The sequence below is a fragment of the Ctenocephalides felis genome, unplaced genomic scaffold (assembly GCF_003426905.1).
Source record: "Ctenocephalides felis isolate EL2017-DRISC unplaced genomic scaffold, ASM342690v1 CF-g0.4_SCAFFOLD_01170, whole genome shotgun sequence".
NCBI classification, from domain to species: Eukaryota; Metazoa; Arthropoda; class Insecta; order Siphonaptera; family Pulicidae; genus Ctenocephalides; species Ctenocephalides felis.
Genome location: NW_020537324.1, coordinates 68,025,121 through 68,048,921, shown reverse-complemented (window position 1 = coordinate 68,048,921; position 23,801 = coordinate 68,025,121). Strand labels below are relative to the sequence as shown.

The following is a 23,801-nucleotide window of genomic DNA, read 5'->3' as shown; positions in this document are numbered from 1 at the left end:
CCAAAGCAATTGAAAGTGATAGTAAATGTGCCGACATCGAGACTTCATGTGAAAGTAGGACTGTAGGATGTAATGTGTTAAAATTCTATGCACATGTGATAATAAAGTGACTGAAAAGAAAATGCACCAAATTGGAATTTTTGCGAAAAAAAAATTTTACTTGTACAAGTCCAATATAAATCAAATATAGGTACCATACGCATGGATACACCAGAAAATCTAGCAGAAATGATTGAAAAATTAAAAGTGAATCAAGAATACCATGTCCATTACAATAATTGAATGATTACTGCAAATTAAATTTCCACTCGCAATTGCAAACAATAACCCTTTCCATCGCAAATTTTGCAGACAAAATCGTATTATTTTGCATCCGGAGCGCCGGCATCCGAAAGGAAATTTAATTTTAGACTCTCAGATAGCAATTTAAGTTCAGACTTTAATTAATATTCTCTCAAAAGCGGAATTTGTCTTAAAACTGCATCTAAAACGATTGTTTCGCCAAAGCAATTGAAAGTGATAGTAAATGTGCCGACATCGAGACTTCATGTGAAAGTAGGACTGTAGGATGTAATGTGTTAAAATTCTATGCACATGTGATAATAAAGTGACTGAAAAGAAAATGCACCAAATTGGAATTTTTGCGAAAAAAAAATTTTACTTGTACAAGTCCAATATAAATCAAATATAGGTACCATACGCATGGATACACCAGAAAATCTAGCAGAAATGATTGAAAAATTAAAAGTGAATATTGTGCTTATGAAAGCATACCTTGCATTGCACCTTAACTTATATGATGAACTCCAATTACAAATCAAATTAGGTAATTTTAATTAGAAGAACATATCATCAACTTTGGTACTAATCTCCAATTTTGGAGACTGCTCATCTGTAATTTACGATCCTAACTATTATATAATGGTTTAGAGTTTAATACACATACGTGCGTTCTAATCAGACTTTCTAAACAATTCGTGCTGGTGCTTGCTGGCACTTCGTAGAAGCTCATTTATTTTTTAAGGTCCAGAGGTCAATTTGTACTTATATACATATTGCGCAACAAACGCCATTTCTTAATTACTGGGCTCCTATTGAAATCCATCAATGCCACATTCGGTAATACTTACGCATTGATCGATGGATTTGAAATATTTTTAAGTAATTGGTAAATTAATTACTTTGGCAACTAAAATGCTGGGATACTTCATATATACCAGGTAAGAAAGTAATCTATATGAAAGAATTTTCTTACATTTTATGAATCTGAGTGTAAAAACTAGGAGTAAGCGCCTAAACTGGCTGAGCTACAGAGACATTGATAAGGAATACTAGACGGCATATTTTTCAAATTTCAATTAATTTTTATTTTCATATAAAATCAATTGAGTATGGTATAGAATAGTAAAACTAAGAAAGAACCGCATCCAAGAAGAGTAAACCTGAGGTTCTTTTCTGTACCCAATGCTACATATTAAAAACATGGAAAATAGTGAACATTGCACAAGCATACTGATTGAAAAAAATCTATTTTAACATTTCTCAATATAGTACATCTTGAAGAAAAATAGTATTATATTATCGCACGATTTAAAATGATTTAATATGCTTTTTAACGCCATATAAAAAACATCCAAGTAGATACCGTCTTTTACAGAACAAAACGCTCAAGGGGCTCTTGAAAAAGTCAAACAAAGAAAATAGGATATTATGTTTGTTATTACTGGATAAAATTATCTTAAATACGCTATTACTTGCATGGATATGTGGATATTAAGAGACTGTTATCAACTTTCCAATATCCTCAGGCAGGCATTAAAGAGAGATTACTTCCAGGATTTTAGATCGAAGAAGTGAAAAATATAAGTAGAAAAATTGTAAAGGAAAGTAATACTTTTTACTGATTTATTTAAAACAAATAATATGGTGCATTAATTTGGATCAATGTAGTTATTAGTTTAATTAATACACTAATTATTAATGTGGAAACATTGTAAACAACAATTAATTCTCATTTACTGATATTTATTAATATTTACTAGCATTGCAATAACCGCAGAATGTTCCTGAATAGAGATAATGTGGTTCATGCTATGGCATTTGCAACTACTGATTTAATTAATTAATACAATAAAGCACCATCCATATTATTAGCTATAACTTCAAGAATATTGTTTAAATCCCATATATCACCGAGTATTCGTATTTAACACCGTGTCAAGGACAGGTGAGCCTAAAATTGGAGAAAAATTGAAGAACAATTGAAAAATCTCAAGAAAATTATGCTCAGACTCATCGATTTATATCGTTTTGGTATTGTTTATTAAATTAGATTAATTTTGCAAATTTCACATAAAATTTCAAATACCATAATGATGATATTAATATCACATAAATGTCTAAATATAAATGTAAGAAATCGTTTCCGATATCATTCCTTGAATAATCCGACGCCAAGTAATAAGTTGACATTTCCGCTACAGAAGATGCAAATACGTTGGAATGGAGAGCAATGCACATGCAATCCGAATAAAAGCCATATATTATGTAAATGTGTATACAAACAATTTTATATATGTACATTATATGAGACAAATCTCTATAAATATACTAAAGAGTACAAAGAATCACAAATTGAAGATCAAAAATAATAGACACATAGATCAATTAAGACTGCTCTCACAAATTGAAGATCATCCCATTAAAGTATATATTATTTTTTCTGATTTATTCTAATAGTCTAAGAGCCAGTGAACTATTTGACTAACCTGTTTTCACAGAGCTAGAAATTTTTTTTAAGGATATTTTATTATCGACCCATTAAGAAAGTACCATTCTGGCAGTCATTCCGCGATTGCGTCATCATCCCTTCAATTTGTGAAAATGTCAAAAAAAATTTTTTCATAACTTTCTCCCACAAGGCTCAAATTTTGAGGGTGTATTCTTTTAACTGTTCAGAAAGCATATTAAAAAGCCAGCCCATTCTGACGATTGCAAGGGTCTGCCAGTCAAGTACATAATAATCACGACGCGCAAGGGTGTGGGCGCATTGCCATACATATTCGACTAACATCCTTGTATTTGAATAATTTATACGCCATTTTGAAGGTCTTCTTCGAAAGAAATTGCCCAAAAAATTATGATATAATTTGTATTTATTTTTCTTCATTTGTAAATCTCTTTTTACTTTTATGATTGAATAATTGAATTAATGATATGAAAAAATATGATATGAATAAACAAGATGTACAAAATGTATTATAATTCAAAAATAAGAAAATAAAATTTTAAAAAAATGTATGATTATGTGCCTGCGTTATATATATGAGAGTATACATGATCCTTATTGACATGTTTTATGTATCTTACAATCTGACAAATAGTTTATAAAAATTGTAGAATTTTTGATTGATTTTAAATAAATATAAAAAAGTTAGTGTTCTTGGATAGGCTACTAAATCTTTTATAAACAAGACAATAAAAATGACGAGAACCTCAGAAAACACTATTCGTATTTGTACTCTTCCTTTCACAATTTAATCTGGAATTACGATCTACATTGCATTTTAAATTTTAAAGGAATGAAAATACGCATTAATGTATCATGAATACACATTTCATTTAAAGGTCTGTTATTTACCCTACATTTATTCATATCTCGTAATTGGCACAAAAAGATAATTCCACTGCATCACATTCTCAATCTCACGAGCATCGTACATATGTTGTTTTTGCAAGAGCAACAACCGTTAAATGCCATCTCGTAATAGGAAACGCCTAAGGAACTGATGACAAAGATTTTTGCACTAATTGACTTTTACAATTATGATATTTTAATGTTAAATGTTTTATTTGGATTAAATATTGATTGTTTACTTGTTTGTGAAGCAATGCGTTAATATCAATTACATGACTTGATAAGTTGTAATGAAGATATTACAAGGTAAATAAATATATCATATGACAGCTTATGTCACTTTAGAGTCAATTGAAAAGGCAATCTGTTGGCAGATGAAAATAGATCGATAATGATGATTGACTTTTACAAATGAAAGAAACCGATACTTTTAATTGCATAAAAATAAAACATGGAAAATAAAAAAGTAATATTCAGACGCATTAAAATTATACTTTCATACAGCGCTTACTACTTCCTACTCATTATTAATTGTAAATAGCAAATCGTGGAAAAACTAAACAAAATATTGAAAACTAAAAGAAAAATTAAATGGTATATAATAGTTATTAACTCCTTTGCTAAAAAAAGAGACTTTTTAGAATGACGCTGCTATACGGAACAGAGTGTGCCCTAGTAGTGTTACTGAACGGACCAGATATAACATATGATTTAATTTTTACCAATGAGAATGTATTTAAAAATTGAATTGCTCTTCTACATAACTACAAATTACAGTTAAAAATTCGAATTTTCAATAGTTGAACTCATAGATATAAATCTTGGAGCAGAGGTAGTCATACTATGTGTCGTCTAAAGGCGACACAGGTAATGAAGATTGTAATTGAAGAATGAAGTGGATGTTGTATAAAAGTGACACTCGTAAAAAATGATGAAATGATTAAATTAAAGATCAAAAGATCTATTGATGAATCATTCATATAATTTTCATAAAAAAATTCTTCGTCGTGATGAAGGAATTTCAACAATATTTAAAAAACAAGTCTAAGTTAAATTAATTTATCTTATTAGTTTATTTGATAGCCTCACAAATCCTACGCACTCACAAATATTCCTAATTCGGTAGAAGTTTAAGCCGAATTTGACTTATAAAATTATCTAAAATTTCATTAATATAATAGGAAGTTGATCAAAACTTACCCCTCCATTCTCCTGTAACTGTATCGCAGGTGTGGCGCTGATCCGACCCTGTAAATAAAAAAAATAAATCAATTATTCATGCAATTCAAATTTACGTGGATGCAAAAACTATAAAAATTGCTATAGCTCTATTTTGCAGTATCATAACTTCATTGCATGACGATAGATGCAAAAAAAAATCTACGCTTGGAACTGGACCTAATTATTTTGTTGTAAGTAGTAACAGTAATAATATGATAGAAATAACATAAAATTCATCGTAGTCATAAAATCACATTGCACCATTTCAGATGGTATTGAATACTTAAAACAAGAAAACTCTAAAACAATTCAAATGAGCTGCATATATGTGCTTAAACATCAAGATGTGCACAAATATTCTCTGACTATATATTATTTTCATATATACGAGTTTTGCTAAGTTTTTATCAACTGCCATTATTTTCTGTACCATATTCCAGCTACACATGTCATAATATACAATAGAAACAAAGCGACAAAGAAATATTACCCAGGCTTGTGAATAAACGACTTTTTGAAAACAACAGCTAAAATTTACATGAGCACACATTAGTTTAAGCACATGTATAAGTGCATCCATTATTACTACATCAACATATTTCAGTATAATTAAATTATTTAGCTAAACACATAATTCAAAACTACCAATGACTAATATTAATATTGACTAATTAATTATATATACTTAACTAATTGGTATGAATTTAATTTTCAAAAACATTGCATACCATGTAGTCTGTAGTGTGTTAATGGATGTAATAATGGTCAGTCTGAGCAACTCAAACAAATACAAGTTGTTCCAATGTAAATAAATAAGTTAATTAATATTGTTATTTAAATACCAAGAGTAAAAAACATTAATGAAACGCACTTTGAAATCGAGTTTGAAGATTGATATAATTGTAATTGTAATAATATTAATATGATTGTATTTTGTTAGTTATGATATGATTTTCATACTGTGAATAATTTTAATCTTTATTATGTACGTTTAATATCTATATGTACTTTCAGTTACGGTACGAGAAGTAAAAGCAATTTGCCTGAAGGCACGATGCCATGCACCACCAATTTTTTTTTTTTTTTTATTATACAATAAGAGTCAAAATGACCGAGTCACAAAGCTGATATAAGAAAGAAACTATAATTGAAATAATATAGAAAAATAAAAAATAATAGTAATTACAAATCATAATAATAATTAAAATTAAATGCACCAGTAATTTGTTTCAATATTTACAACTCTTCCATATGGAACTTCAGCAAATTTCTGGTAGTACTTAAAATGTCCAAATCGAATGCCAATCCAGTCAATTGGTTAAGAATACAAGTGGTGTCAAATATATTTTTTTAAGTTTCCATCAAAACAAAGGATCACTTCTCCAAATTTGTATATGTTTTTATATCTCTCACTTGCTTACATAATAATATTAAAATCAAATAAACACAAATGATTTAAAAGCATGTTAGTAACATGTACTATGTCCAATCATTCACATTCGTGACTGTGTTGTTCAAGGACGCCCAGTCTATGTAATGAGACACGTGCAATACCAGTAGACAGATAAATGATTTTCTAGAAGTAAATAAATATATCAGTTATTAATAGATACAATAGAACAGAAATCAAATTTCCATGTTCCAATTTTTCAATTCAAAATCTAGCACATTTACATTCAAAATCAGATAAAATCAGTAGACATATAGCGAACGCTTCAAGGCATCTGATATCTGATACATCACTATTCACCCTTTAGATCGAGTCCTTCGCAGCCATAATTTATTCCAGCTCAAGTACAGGGTTGCAAACTCCCTTGAAAATGATATCCCGGTAATAAGAAGTTACGATTATGACGTCGAACTGCACGTTTAGACTTTAGCAAGAACGCGAAAGTCAAGCCGAAGCCTTTACTGGTCGGTCGTTAAATTCGATTTATTGGGTGCAGTGAGGAGTTATAGATATATAAGCTGAAGTATAAGCAATGAGTAACCACTAACGACTTCCTGCAAGTTTTATTTACAATTTCCAGCGCCACGAACCGCCCTGAGCTTGATTCATTGCGTTCGGTTGATATAAATAATTTATTATTATTTATAGATACATGGTAAAAGATAAGAGGTTATATTTGAACAACCCTGATGATTTTTTTTGTAATTTCATATATTATATATGCTTCTAGAATCGTAGAAATAAGATATTGATAAAATGCTATTAGATACTTAACTAGGTGTAAGTGGCATAATTAATTTAATAAATTATTTTATTTTTATATGATCTACCCCTCTGCTTATCTGCCTGTTCACCTGGTCTACCTATCAACTGCCTGCAAACTCTTACTTTTCTACCTGCCTTTATATCCCCATATTTTCCCATATATTTATCCACCAGGTTTACTAGTCTACCTATCCCCCTGTTTACCTGCCTACCTGTATACTTGTCTTATTGTTGTTCTTTCCTAACTAAATTCCATTTTATGCAATTTTTGCAGAAAATTTGAATCCAAAGCTTTTTGAATCCTTCAAATCCGTTGATCCGTGCACTCAAAATCGTAACGAAAAATTTGATCCACGTATAAAAACATTCATACTAGGGTGGTCCTTAATATGGACATTTTCGAGTTTCCTTGCTCCCAAGGGCTTAAATTGTTCCAAATTGATAAAAAACAATTCTCTGAAAGTTTCAGCTCTTAATATTATCTTTTCGATAGATAGATCTTTTCGCAATTCATTCAAAGATTTGTATGAAAATTACATGGAAAAATTTTCAAAAATTTTGCAGAGCGTCGAATTTTCAATAAAAATGACACGAATTTTCACTTTTAATTTATTTGAGGCTAAGTTATACCTAAAAATTTTTCTTTTAGTTTTCAAAAATTTTACCATGCTTTTTCCATACAAAGTTTTATTGAATTGCGCACTATCTAAAAGTTCATATTAAGAGCTAAAACTTTGAGAGAATTGTTTTTTTTATCAATTTGGAATCATTTGAGTCCTTGGGAGCAAAGAGTTTCGAAAATGTCCATATTAAGGACCACCCTAATGCACACATCAATTTTTTCTAAGAAATGCGAAAATGTTCATACACATTTAGAATGTGAAAATTTTCATTTTCGATTTTTTGGACAGTTGTAAATAAAATAGAGAGTGACATACGACGCATACAATCAAAGCTATCATATTCACGCGATACGACAACCAATCACAATTGGTCCGTATAGAAATGATATCATAGAGCGAATGACAAAAAGTTCTGGCGTAACGGCCTTCCGTTGCATTTTCACAAATTTACTCCCTAGTCTCGCTTAAAGAAGTTTTACTTAAAAAAAACTATTAACGTATAGAAAATTAATGAGTTTTCCAAAATTTGATGCTAGAATAAACAACCAATGGTGGGCTTCAAATATGCAATTTTACTTATTTGCAGTAGATTGAATTGCATTTCTTATCTAGAACATAACTATAAAACAATACTAACTTTATAAAAAAATCAGTATTACTATAAAATATTGAAACATTATATTTAAGCCTTTCATTCTGATTTATAATGCGCTAACAACGCATCCGCATTTATAATATAATGATTTTCTAGTCTGGCATTTGCAACTAGGGAAAAAACCTCGACGCGTAACGGCTGTTAAATTAATGTTTACAACTCGAAACTGCAAACGCTTTATAGTCATCTTAATTAAGCAATTAAGTGAACCTTACGTCGCCATATAGTTTGTTAATTAAGCGTAAAGAATCTAGAAAGTTTACAGAAACAACCCATTGTGCAATGTGCTTTGTCACTTTTTTTCTGTTAATTCACTATTCTGGGCCGGAAATAATAAACCGATAAATGAGCGAACGACCGTTTAATACTAATCTATTGAAGGAATTAAAAATTATAACAATCTATGATCTGTTATTCACTATGCAGCACAAATACATTTGGCAGTACTAAACGTCCATTTCCGTAAGATTTGCAGCATATGTGCAAAACGTTCACTGCTCTACTATTTCGATATATTTTCAATCAGTCTTAGTATCATTGCGAGTGGTTGCTAAATCATGTTTCCCGTGAGTCGGGAAAAAATACATAAGTTCGATGCCGGTTACGTCGTTCGTAATTCACGGGGCGATCCGCCTAGGGAGGATTATGGGAACTTGAGACTTGGCCTGACACCCCTTAAGGATTTCATTCGATAATTGGTTATGTGCACTGACTACATAAGACGGTAGTACTTGTGGAAATCGTAGTATTGTACCAATGTATCAGTCATAATGGTAAATTAATTGTGAAGTATAAACTTGAACACAAAGAATTATTTAAATAATTTCTTTTAATATATAGAGCATTTAAATTTTAATTTGAATTCTATCAGGTTGGCAACTAAGCAAATGCGGATTTTTATTAGAAAATCAAAAACATTTTTTATGAAATACTTTAGTCTGTAATCTGAAACGTTTTTTATGGAACTAAATAACTTTATTCTGCAATGTATTACCCATTTTGATCCATGACATTATCTTCATTACCCTGCTTCTATAAAACTTCTGGTTTTTAATAGGAAAAAACTGACTAAGGTAGAATCGCAAAATTGTTCCAAAGTATCAGTCATAATGGTAAATTAACTGTTCAGTATAAACTTGAACACAAAGAATTATTTAAATCATTTGTTTAAATACATGCAGCATTTAAACTTTAATTTTAATTCTATAAGATTGTCAACTAAGTAAAAGTGGATTTTTATTAGAAAATCTGAAACTTTTTCTGGAACTAAATAACTTGATTCTGTAATGTATTATTAATATATTCATTATACTGTTTCTATAAAACTTCTGGTTTTTAATAGGAAAAAACTGAATCAGGTAGAATCGCAAAATTGTTCCAAAGTATCAGTCATAATGGTAAATTAACTAATAAAGGGGCGTCCATTAATCACGTGAGGGTTTTTGGGGGAGAAGGGGTTTGACAAAAAAATCACGAAATATCACGAGGGGGAAGGAGCGATATTTATTTTTTGACTGATTTTTTAAATAAAAATCAAAAATTTTCAAAAAAAAAAAAAAAAATTACAAGTTTATCACGTAACTAAAAATACACGTGATGTTTGGTGGAAGAGGGGGGGTAATTTTGAATATCACCATGTAAGACCATAGGGAGGAAAGGTCCAAAAATCCTTCAAAACTCGCTCACGTGATTAATGTACATCCTTAAGTATATACTTGTGCTCAAGGAATTATTTAATTTCTTCCGATATATTTACATAACATTTCAATTTTAATGTGAATTCTATAACTTTGGCGACTAAGTAAATGCGGATTTTTATTAGAAATGTGATGTATTACCCATTTTGATCCATGTCTTTTGGTCATCATCATTATCCCGCTTTCATAAAACTTCTGCTTTTTATTAGGAAAAAACTGAATTTGGTACAATTTGACACCATCATAATCAGTAAATTGTTTACCATACAGAGAGTTTTGCAAAAATCAAAACAAAAAGTAATCAGAAGGTGTAAAGTCAGGACAATATGGTAGATGTGATAAAACATCCCAATCAAAGCTCCAATAATTTTTGCCGAGTGGCCAAAGATATGTAGTCATCATATGGAATAAATCTGAGTTTCAATTTGCCAATTTAGGCAGCTTTTCTTCAATTGAGTTGTTTAATTTTGTTAGTTGTTTAATGTAGGCACCAGAATTGTTAGTTTGAGGCACCACAAATTATTTGTGACCAATTTCAACTGAACGATCAAAACGTTTTCTTCAATTTTTTTATTATCCACAGTATATTTCAACAATCAGATTATAAATACAATCTATTGATTGAAAGTGAATGTTGAAAATCAAATTCTTCCATGAGTGAAGAATCACCAGAACGAAATTTGACAAACCAATTTTGACACTAGCGTTTTCTTAAGGCTTCCTCGCCATAAACAGCTCATAGCTTTTTGTGAGATTAAGATGCCTCTTTACAAATGTAGAAACAAAGTAAAATATGGTAAAAAATCGATTTTCCTTTTATCAATGGACTCCAAACATAAACTACGCAACCGATAAAAAAACTGTTTTACAAAATTTCCTACTTAACAATAACAAGCCAAGGCAACAAATTACCTTATTAACAAAAGATATTTTACATTTGGACTACGTCAAGAAACCTAAAAATTGAATTGAAACCATCTAAGCTGAACAGAACAGCACTTTCAGTTGCCGCTGAAAACCGCACTAACTTTATATTTCTATTTTCGGCAGAGAACTTATCACTCGACCTCTAACATCAGACTTTCATTATAGACTTCTCCTATATGCCATTGTGTAGATTTGCAATAGTATATTATTCAAATAATAATAACAACGAATATGTTTGTGACTGCTATGAGGTTTCCCCGACGCGATGTGTTGACGTAACAAAGTAGGTTGCGAAGGTCACGAAGAATATTGTGCAAATACACACGCTCGTCTCTCTCTCCCAGCATATGAAAATCACGGTGTCATGACGGAGTGGTGCCGGTGCCGGTGCCGCTGTTGGTGCGCGCAGCGAGATCCCCGCCAGCGCGATCACCTGTTAGACACCGGCGAAACCGACGAGATAGCGATTTAAGCCGAAAAGTTAACTAGTGGTGCATGGCATCGTGCTTTAAGGCAAATTACTAGAACTTCTCGTACCAAAAATTTAAATTAAAAAAAAAATTTAAATTTTTTTAAAGACTTTGAAAAAACTAGTGGTGAATGAAATCGTGCTTTAACGCAAATTGCTGGTACTTCCCGCACCATTTTTTTTTTAAGTCTTAAAATTTTTTTTCAAAACTTTGAAAAATCTTAAAAAATTTTTGAAGCTTGAAAAAACTTGATAAAAATAGATTTTTGAGAATTTTGAAATACATATTTGAAGAAATTTTATTTTTTTTAGAAATTGAATTTTTTTATGTTTTGAAAATTTTGATCTTTTTTGCAAAGCAATCGCGTTGCGTAAAGACGAAAATATCGAAGCGCCTAAACGCCACGTCGCAGTCTGATTTTTCAGCATTTACCAAGCCTTCTAAAGACAAATAATGTCAATATTGATGAGAATATACCATACAAAATAAAAAATGGTTCAAAATAACCAGAAAATATAATCCATACGGCAAATAAAATTAAGAAATATGAAGAACACTAGCTGTAAGTGGAATTCTGTCTTAAGGCAATAAGGCATCGTGCCTTAAGGCAAGTTGCTGGAACTTCCCGTACCAAATATTACTATTTTTTCAAAAACGATTAACATTTTTGAAAAAATTTTACTTCGAAAAAATTAGATTTTTGACAAACTAGGAATTTGAAAAAAAAAGTTTACTTTATTTTGACATATTTTGGAAATTCTGAACTTTTTTTCAAAGCAATCGTACTGCTTTACTGCATAGAGACGAAATATCGAAGATGCGGCCGCATCGACGTCTAATGGATAAGCATTGGTACGGAACCCATAGGAATGCAAACAAAATTTATACTTATTTATACTTATTAAAATCTCTATAAAATATCTGATAATTTGATGTGCATATGTCTAATGATCATTTTTGACCATATCTCCAAAGTCGTTTGACCTGCCTTTCCAAAAATTTGAACAGTTCTTCATTTAGTCAATACAAATAGAATGTTTTTTGAATCATTCAAATCGGACGCTCCGCTATCTCAAAAACTGAATTACCATTTTTGGCTCTTTCTGCACCGTATTTTTGCAACGGTTAGACCTGCCTTTGCCAAAAACTAATCAGCACGTCTCCTCATCAATACGAATCAAATGCTTTTTGAATTATTCAAATCGGTTCATCCTTGCTCCCGAAATCGTCGACAAAAATTTGCATCCGCGCGCACATAAACACATATATACACACACATTCATCCATTTTTTCTAAGACAAGCCAAAATGTTCAGAAGAATTTGAAACGTAAAGATATATAATAATTTTCATTTTAGAATTTTTTGCAATTATTTTTTATCATAAATCATAAAAAATTGTAGATGTTTACTTACATTCTCCATGACTCTTTACTCAAAAATTTTATTTTATATTAAAAAAGTTTATATTTAAAAATTCCAAGAACAATTTAGAAAGCTCACTTCATTTTCGTTACGAGTTAGTTATGTTAAATAAATGAAATTTATTTCATCCGCCATATATATACCAATTACCCATAAACGATAATACAAATCTGTGGATGAATTTAAACAATAACTAAATTTGCAAATTCTATTCGCTCAAATTTTTAAACAAAAGTATATATTTTAAACAATTCTGAATACAATCATCAGCAGCATACGCATAACTCAAACGGAATACGTATCCAAATATAGAGTATTACATATACAACTGAATGCCTTAAAATATTCCCATAACATTCTGTATATAATAATTATAATACACAGAGAGATAGACCGCAGGCACCGCTTGCGATAAGTGTTATCGGTCTAATGAGGCCACTGGCGCACATAGACAATTGCTCAGTTTCACGCATTGTATTATTATTATCGCTGATAAAACACTGAACATTGATTTATATAATACAAATTCATTATATTTCATTATCAATTGAATATAGAATTCAGCCTATTAAAAATTAATAGACGGCCGAGGAGGGGGAGGAAGACGGAGTTAATTGCCGACTAAACTAACACAGAATGTTTATTCATTATTGTGTCTATCATGTGAATATTTAATATAAAACATTGATACGCATTTTATAAATACATCACGTACAAATATTAATTATATTAATCATATTTGTAACAAAATGTTACTTCAGGCGCCAATTCTCGGATAAAATATGTCAATGCTGTTGTTGAAAAAGTAAATAATTTCATTAAAATTTTTTTTTAATTGTTTTAAAATCTCTGATCATTTTACAAAATCAAAAATATGAAGGCATCTCTTATTTGGTTTTTCTACCGCCTAGCCAACTCTCGCACTCACGGCCAACTTGCGTTGCCACATCACTCCCCCCTTAATGTTGAAAAAATTAATATCAGAAATAAAGTTAATAAAAATTTTATAAAACTATAAGAAAATTTCTGATAATCCTACAAATTTAAAAATGTCATGACATCTCTCTGATTTTGTTTTTCTACGCCCCAGTCAACTCCGGCCTCATGGCCAAATTGTGTTATCATCCATTTTTCTAAGGTATGCCAAAATATGTTCAGAAACCTTTGAAGCGTAAAAATATGCAAAAATTTTCATTCAAAGCCAAGTGTTTGCTGTGCAGGCGTTTTTCTCAGGTTTTCAGATAGAAAACCTAACTTGGAAACCGCACAAATGTCGAAGAAATTATCTTACAGAACAGGGTCTTTCTGACCCAGCTTCATAACATGCGAGTGACATTGCAGTTTATGTGTAAAACTACCTGAATGAACAGCAAATACATGACATTTTGACAGTATTCAGTATGATTCAGTAGCATAGTATATGGAAGTTGGAGCGTAACATGGCCCATCAATTTCAAGTTTCTTATATTTAACAGTTATTTTTTGATTAGTAAAATTAAAGAAATCGAGCTTTTATTAATTTCCCGTAGCGTAAGTTACATTAATAGCAAAAAGTGGAAAATGAAAATTTTTGTTTAGATTGATGTTTCTATGTATGTGTATGTGAGTGTGAGTGTGCGCGCATATGTGCGGATACAACTTTTTGTAGACAATTTAGAGAGCACGGATTAACCGATTTGCTTCAAAAATTATATTTAACATACTTTTCAGAAACTTAACATTTTATATACATAAAAAGTTGATTTAATTATTGTAGTAATTATCAATCACGTTCACAAAGGACAGAAAATGATGTTTGAAACTCATTTAATGAATTGAAGTATAAAGTTAGCAAATTATCAAAGGCAGGCTCGATTTTTTTATCATTCCTATCTATATCACTTCATTTATATGAATATATAATTCAGTCGATAATGTTATTAAAAAATCAATCTTATACTACATTTATTTAAACCAAGAATTAGAGTCAAACAATTATTTAATTATCATCCTTGCTATAATTTTGCATCTTGTTATAATTCCTATCTTACATCATACCATGCATCTTCGAGCCAGAATTTTCCTAATGTGAATAATGTTTCCATCTGAGCATCATAAAAAATGTTTTCATAATTTAATGTTCGTGAAAGTGCAGATATTAAAAAGAAACAATAAACCAGAAAAAAGTCGAGTCATAAAACAGTTCCTGAATTTTTAACCATTTTATTGTTTCAAATTGAAAGTTCATTACGCAATATAACACCGTCAATAAAAAATTGAGATACGAGCGCCAGAAAATTAAATCATGTTAACAATAAAAATTGTCTTGAAAAAAATACTGATTTATGTGGTTTTAATTAGTGATTTATTATCGACTTTTATTAATTCATTCTATTAGTAAAGTTTTAGTGTCCGAGAGAGGCCATTAACACAAATCCGACAAAGATTTTATGATGTCAAAGTTCTTTATGTTAAAAGGGGTCAAAAGCAAACAAAAACGCTATTAAGAACTGTTAGACACTGCTCAATTACCACAATGGCCAGTGTGTATATGGGCTAGAAAAACAGTTTTATATCCCGTATAAGATTTAATTATCCTTTTATTGGAACTAACACATAATAGGATATAAAGATCTGTAACAAATTGGTGTCCATTGACTTAATTTGTAAGTAAAAACGTTAAAAAAATAAGCAACAGCTTAGCAGATTCATTTTTCTAATGTCCCAGATTTGTAAATGTAATTCAACGTATTTGCTCAGAATTTAACCTCAATAAACATGTATGAAATTACAATAAGCGTCATTGGTATTTATTGCAGATACTGAATTATAAAAACGTCGGCTGAGAAAATTAATTTAACTCATTAAGTCGTTAAGTAAAAAAATAGCAACAAACATGAGCAGTACTTTTTGCTAATTATCGTTATCAAGATTGAAAAATATGTTAATTGCGTGCTATAAAAACATATTGTAGAAGTGGTTTTGAAAATGCCTTTGTGAATCAATTTTTGATTAAATATAATTGAAATAAATTTAAACCCTTTAGCTACTGCAACCGCTTGACGAACTGTGTGTACGAGTGTCGTCTATGGACGACAACCAGTGTATATGGACTTTTGCATCAAAATTTATTCCTGCGGTAATTTATTGAGAATTCTAACTTATGTTTTTTTATGGAAGGTAATATTATATATTAGATATATTTCTAATAGTGATATTCAAAATATGTTGCAGCAATGCCCCCAAGAAGTATCAAATTAATAGTAATAAGAATAAGAAAGATAATTCTTCAACAACAATAAGGCCTAGAATTATTACAGGTGTTGTAACAATAAAATAGCATTCATAAATAAAATGGTTATTTTTTTATTAAAATAGATAAAAATGCATTTATCAATTTTTTTTTAAATATATGAGGACGTCATGGTGTAATTGTTAAGAAGAATAGATCGCATATATAATTCCAAGTGCAAATCGCCTTTCGTCGGCATTGCTGCTACAGCACAAGGCTAGCCCCAATTATCCCCTCCTTGCCCAACTCGATATCGAACAGAATGATATGAAATTTTTATTTTAGATTGTAAATTTCTAATATAATCTCAAAAGTAAATCGCCTTTCGTGGGCAAGCTAGTCCCAACGGTCCCAACGATCCCATTCTCGCCCAGCTCGATATCAAGCAGTACGATATAAAATTTCCATTTAAAATTATAGATTGCTAATATAAACTCGTCTTTCATAGGCATTGCAACACAAATAGATATATATATATATATATATATATATATATATATATATACTAGCCGACCCAACAGACTTCGTCCTGTCAAAAAAATTTGTAATGTTTTTTTTATTCTTTACAAAAAATTATCCTGAACAGAACCGTCATCCTGGTAACAATTCGGTGTGAATTAAAAATAATTAAATAATTAAATTTGTGCCGTTTCAAAGGCGCGGTTGGTCGATATTTTGCAACATTATAATTGCCGATCCAACCTTTAATTGAAGATTGTGAGGTGACAATCCTAGCAAATCCAGCGAGTTTAAAAACTCCGGTGGATCGTCTTGGTTAGTTGCCGAATCAACTGATTCGCCTGTAATATGTACTTGAATTTCGAAATTTAATTCATTTACATCAATGTTTTTGGCTGCCAATATAGCTCGTTAATTAATAGACAGATATTTCTATGTTTATATAAATATATTGAAAATTAGATTATCAAAAACTACACAAAATGTCATGACATAGGTCATTTTTTTTTTACAAATTTCGTTGCCTACTCTATTAAAAAAGAAAAGGGCTGTTTTTAGGGTTTTCCCGGCAATTATTTGATTTTTTCTCGCCGTAAGAACCATCCTTGGACATCAATGAACATTTTAAAAAAAGAATTGGCCAAATTGGTCCAGGCGTTGTTGAGTTATGCGCTTACCAACACATTTTGCGATCCATTTTTATATATAAGATATATATATATATACAGGGCCGGATTTAGAAATTTAGCGCCCCGGGGCAATGGCAAAAATGCCGCCCCATCCCTGAAATTTTACGAACTTTCGAACTATTTTTAAAGCAATCGCGCGAATAAACAATGTTACATAACCCATATAAATGTAAACAAAATTTATACTTTTTATTAAAATATTTTTAAAATATCTGATTTGATGTGCATATGTCTTATGATCACTTTTGTCCACCAAATGTCCACCAATTTTTTTTATTGGTAAATTTTTATTATTTGTAAATTTTTTTGAATGATATTAAACGCTTCTTTTCTCAACAACTAAATTATCATTTTTCGCATTTTGGCCCGTATCTTCAAAACAGTTGGACCTGCCTTGGCCAATAACTAATCAGCACGTCTCCTTAATAATAGGAATTGAATCATTTAAATCGGTTGATCCGTGTTACCGAAATCGACTTGAATAATTAAAAAATATTATATTTGTATTGATGGGGAGACGTGCTGATTAGTTTTTGGCACGAATTACAAAAAATGGTAATTGAGTTTCTATATTTCTTCTCTGAAACAGCTACGCAGCGCGATTACTTTGCAAAAAGTTCATAATTTTCAAAATAAAATTTCAAAATACAAAAAATGTGTTTTGAAAGTCAATTTTTCAATTTCATTTTTTTCCAAGTTTAAGAATCTTTATAAAATGTAATTTTCAGTACGGGATGTTTCAATAATTTGTCTTAAGGTACAATGCCATGCGTGACTAGTTTAAATTTTTTTTCAATGCTATAAGCGTGGAAGTGCAGAAATTCGTCATTTTAAGAGGGCTCGAGAACTGAAGAAAATATTTTTCTCAAACTTTCAGCTTGTTTACGGATCTTTATATTAGCCAAATTGCCAAATTTGATAACCTATTAACCAATTTGATAATTTACGTTCGGAGAGGGAGGCAAGGCAAAATAATAAATTTCAATAATCGGCTATTTCAACCCAAATTTTGCATTGCAATCGTATTATGTTTTGTTAATTATATTTCTTGAAATAAAAATGTTGTTAAAAAAAGTTGTAAGTTATATAGATTTTTTTTTCTCACTATCCAAATTTTGCCGCCCCCCAAAATTTGCCGCCCTGGGCAGTAGCCCCGATTGCCCCTACTGTAAATCCAGCACTGTATATATATATATATATATATATATATATATATATATATATATCTAATATATATAGTCCAGACATAAAAAAAGATTGGTTGACCACTGGGTTGTCATCTCGAGTAAAATTGGTACAAGGTTAGAATGTACTATAACTTACAATTCTTAGCAAATAATAATAAACAATTTGTACGAAAAAAATTGATGTAAATTTTCAATGTGTTTAAAAATGTGGTATTGTATTTTATAAATCACTTTCCTATAAAGAGAGTTATTCTTTGTACTAGTAATTCCGACAAATTTGTATCGCAATTTAAGAAAGTTCACACTTTAAAAATTCGTGAATAAGTATTTCGTTTTCTTGGTAGAGCAACGTTTGGGGGTCACACGGTCTAATTCCGAGCAAAATGTTATTTTCGCATAACATTAGACAAGCAAAGAAACTAATATAGCATTTTGTTTTTTATTAAAAAATTTATACCTCGAATTCTTATTGATTTTAAATTGCCTAAGCCACAATATACCATTTAGAGTAAATGTAAAATTATAAATACATAGTATAAAAAATGCAACATTTTTTATGCTCATTGCATAATCTGTTCATTATAATTTTAAAAAAAAAATTAAAAATGCTAATTTATCCATGCAGAAATAGTAACAATTTAAAAAATGCGCCACGGTGCAACCAAAATATCAAACAAATTACACCGTAAGACATTAATTACAATCTGGTAACATATTTATAAACAATTATTTGCAACAACAAGTGTGTAAATGCCTAAAGAACCAATATAGTAAACAACGGCTCATATATACTATATAATATGAATTCATATATGAAATGCATGTGGTCGTATCAGAAGTTGTTTGTAAAACATTCAGCTCATAAAAGCCCGATGTTTAAACAAAAGGTAAAACAAATCGATAAAATAACGTTTAGTAGTTTCAATATGATTTTATCGCAATGGGAACCGATTAAAAGTTAAATGTTTTGATTGAATTTTCATAACAAAGAATTAATAAATAGTGGCTAATTAATACAGGTATTTCTAGTATAGGCGCTGGTGGTTGTATTTACTCATTTGCAATGAAAATGATATTCTTTATGTATTTTGTTAGCGATTTTTGTTCATTGTTGCAACAGATGGCTGAATTAGATAAAATATTAATAGATGACGGTAAGAAGTCAATCATATGTGTCTGACATACGCGATTCGGTAGAAGAAGAAAAAATGAATATAGGGCCATGTCAGTCATGCATATGTGACATACAAAATAGTGGTTTCCAGAAAATTTGGCAAATTTTTTCTTCTTTGATACATTTGGTTCCCTTGATCTAATAAAGTTACGATGGCTCATGTGAAATCATGGCGATTCGGGGCTGATGTAAAATCGTGGCGATGAACGTGTTAAATAAAAAAAATAATAGTCAGGTTATATACAACAAAACAAAAGGATAACTAAACGCATATGCAATTTATAATAATTATATATAAACAATTTATGTGTGTTTGAAAGTGTGTGTGTATATGTGTGAGTGAATGATATAAGAGAAATAGCTCATAGTATTGTACTGTATTCTGATTGTTATTGAAAAAAAATTAAATTTATAATTTATCAAATTAATTGAAGATCTTGAAATAAAAACGAATGTGGTTATTGCATATGATAAAATAGTTTATTCACAATTAAAAATTTTTCTTGTGTGTATTATTTGATCGAATACTATTTAATTATTTGTAACTCATTCTTGATGTAAATGGATATGAACATCCATAATTTTGTATTTATTACTACAAGTAGATAGATGTAAGAATGAAGTAATCGTTACATATTTAATTAAATTTTAATCTAATTTTTCTAAAACTTATTCATTAGATATTAGAGACTCATTTTAACAAACGATTTCAACAATGCTAATACAAGATACTTATCGCTGATATTATTATTTAAAACTTTAACACAATTCGTACATCGAATAATCGACATCAACAAAGTAGTTGATTAAATTCCAATGATGTTGATAATTGAAATATTATGGGAATTGTTAACAAGTTGCTTGTCTGATAATAAATTGTAAATATTGAGTTATTTGTAATAAAATATGCGAAAATATTTCGGGGGATTTGTCGCACTTTGTAAGCAGACAATTTTGGTTAAAAGAAATATTAAAGCCATGAGAAAAATTGGAGAATAATATAATAAAAATAAAATAATCTAAGATTCCAATAGGATTGAACTTTTCGTGGGCTTCAAAATGGGCTAATGCAGAATGACATAAGTGCTATAGGACTAAATTTTAAAGTAAATCATTTTGAAATTAATTTCATATTAGGCTAACTTATTCTCTAGGTATTATTGTACTATCTTATGTTCTCACGTAGTCACTTAATTAGGTTGGGCAAGCACATTAGATAAAATAGAAGCAAAATACTTGACGTGGATGCTATAGCATTCAAAGTACATATTGATTAAATAATGATAGCCTGACTATCGTTGTAAAAATATATAATCGAATTTCGGATGTTACAACCAATTAATTTTTTTTACCTTGCTAATTTTTTTATCTTGTGATCCTTCAATTCGAGTAAGAATCCCTTAAAAAAACATGGCAAAACTTGCGCAACCAACCAAATTAAATATTAAGAAATAGATATTTGAATTACATGGGCGTCCAGCAAACACGATTAAAAATATCTATTCAAAGCAAGGGAATTGTAATTGCGATCGCAGACCGAATCGAGAAAGTTGCTAAGAATTTACATTTTAGAAATATACATAGTGAAACCAACATAAATTGAACAAGTCCATCGGAACGTTTGTGGTCATTCATTAGCGTTTGAACTCCCGGAGCTGGATATAGAAAGGCATTTGTACGTAGAAATCAAATGGACATTGGATTTTAAACAATATTTAGTTTATTTAACTAATTTGCTTCGAGTAATTGAATCCACGATCGGATGCGGATTTCCGCACTGAAACTGGATGTACGAAAGTAACAGTTGGTGAAAAATATGTAAATCAGGTAAAAAACTAATTGCTGATTAAACTATTTACTCTAATGTGCTATTCATGTTTTTTGTGTAGTTTTATTATGCTAGTAATTGATGATCAACTTCATGATAAAGTTATCAACTAAGTTCTAAGAAATATAGACATTACGAGCGATACTTCAACCATTTTCATTATTGGAATTCTTTACATTGCACTTAAGGGGGGAGAGCCTGCTTTAAAGGCTTCAAAAAATCTTTTTAGGGAAGAAAATAATTATCGAATTGAAACGAAACTTGCAGGTTTTATTGTCATATATTTCAACATTCTTCCCAAAATTTTTCAATAAAATATATGTCAGAATATGCTGGGTACAAGCATTTTGCAGAGGCGCCACGAGCGCGCAAGTGTTGTTTGACGGAAAGATACACAGATCACAGTTTACATCCGAAATAAAAAAACTAAACAAATTTGTATTTCCAATAGTATAGATTCTAGTTAAACCTAAAAAATCTAGAAAAAAGTGAGAAATTCACCAATTTTTCGCAACTTGAAGAAAATCATGTTTTTGATAACAAATTTCACTTTAGGGGGCATTAATCGCGTGAGGTTTTTAGGGGGAGGAGATTTTGACAAAAAATCACGAAATATCATGTGAGAAAGGGAAGGGTATAGTAAGATATTACCTGTAATTATTTTTACTTGATTTTTTTTTAATCCAAACATTTTCAACAAAAATCAAAAATTTTACAATTTTTTCTCGGAACCAAAAATACACGTGATGTTTGATGGGGGAGGGGGGTTAAATTTGAATATCACCACGTATCACCAAAGGGGAGGGAGAGTCCAAAAATCCTTAAAAAATCGATCACGTGATTAATGGACGGTCCCTTAAATTGTTTAAAAAGTGGGTTAATTATAACTTTTATTTTAAGGTTTTTTTTAGGCTCAACTAAAAGAGAATTTAATCCTGAATACAATAAATTTTGTCTCGTTTCGATAGGACGTTTAGTTTTTCCCTATATTTCCCGCTAATTACGTAAAATCGAAAAAATGAAAAATCGCGCGTCCATGTTTTCGTTTTTCTCGTACATATATGCTCGACGCTTGCTCACTCTTTATTCTATAACTCCGAAAATAATTTGAATTTGTTCCTGAAATTTTAGGAATATATTCTTGGCTAGTTTTTAAAGACATTTTTGCAAAAACAAAACAATTTTTTAAGCTTTTAAAGTAAGGTCCCCCCTTAACTAAAACCGTTTATTCCGGGCCATATGTTTTTAGTATACTTGTGTTTTTACTCTATTTTTTCTTTCAATGTCTCGGCGGTTCATGTTGATTTTATGGTGTTGTTGTGCAGGCCCCGGCGCTTATTTTCCAGGCAGAAATGCCCTTAATTGACGCTTTACAGCAATCAGGTTTGTGTATTTATTTTCGAACTCGTAGCTCGAGTCCTTTGCGGCTATCTGATCGGCCTTGGACGAAAGAAGTGCAGAAAAGAACTTGTGTATCAACTTATACTTGCCAGTTTATTATTTCTATCGATTTGTTTTTCTACGTCTGCAAAATTGTATTGTCTCCACATGTTGTCGATTAGTGGCGCAATTACTGGCTGGTTTATGTCTCTAGATGGTTTCGTATGATACTGATCAATCTTAATTAAATAAATGTTGAATTAAGCATTCTGGCGCAGAATCTATGTGGATTTTAATGATAAAAGTAAACGAAATAAAATATTATTTCAGATTAAAATTAGTAAACGCTCACCTCTAAGGGTGTGCACAATTTTTGGTCATCCGAATCGAGCTTATGAGTAGATTTGGACGAAAAAGATGAGTTTATTTTACCAAATTTAAAAATGTTAGTACTACACTTTACAATAGACAAAATTCTGCAACTTCTTCATGAGTGTATTCGCCACATGGTTAGAGAATGTAGAATTTTACAATTTTACAATAATTCTATGTAACAATTTACACGGTAAAATCCCTGTCCCCATAATTCCAATTCCAATTCTGGTACATACAATTACTTGTTCATATTATAAAAATCAGTGACAGGCCGCTGATTATATAATTCCAATGCAAACGACAATAATTATTAAAGGTCCAATAAGAATAAAAAACTTTGCATAGAAACAGACACGCCTAGTATAAGAAGACTAATAAAGCATATAGAGATATCATAGAGCAGGGGACGGTAAATATATTATTCAATATTAAATGAATGAATTGAAAACACATTATTATAAGAACTCTTAACTGTTGCATTCATATCCAAGCGCTCAGTTTTGTGACGTCTGAACCGACCTCATGACGATTATATTCGTCCAATCACAAGGTAAGTTGCGTTCATAAGAT

General features: G+C 30.3%; 1 protein-coding gene across 1 annotated transcript in view; it reads right to left on the bottom strand.

Annotated features, from left to right (window-relative positions):
* LOC113366418 (RNA polymerase II elongation factor Ell) overlaps positions 1–23,801 on the bottom strand; it is a 229,826-nt gene that overhangs the window by 145,737 nt on the left and 60,288 nt on the right. Inside the window, exon 2 of the mRNA XM_026608015.1 lies at positions 4,838–4,885. Within this exon, the coding sequence (XP_026463800.1) occupies positions 4,838–4,885 (48 nt within the window). The remainder of the gene's footprint in view (positions 1–4,837; positions 4,886–23,801) is intronic.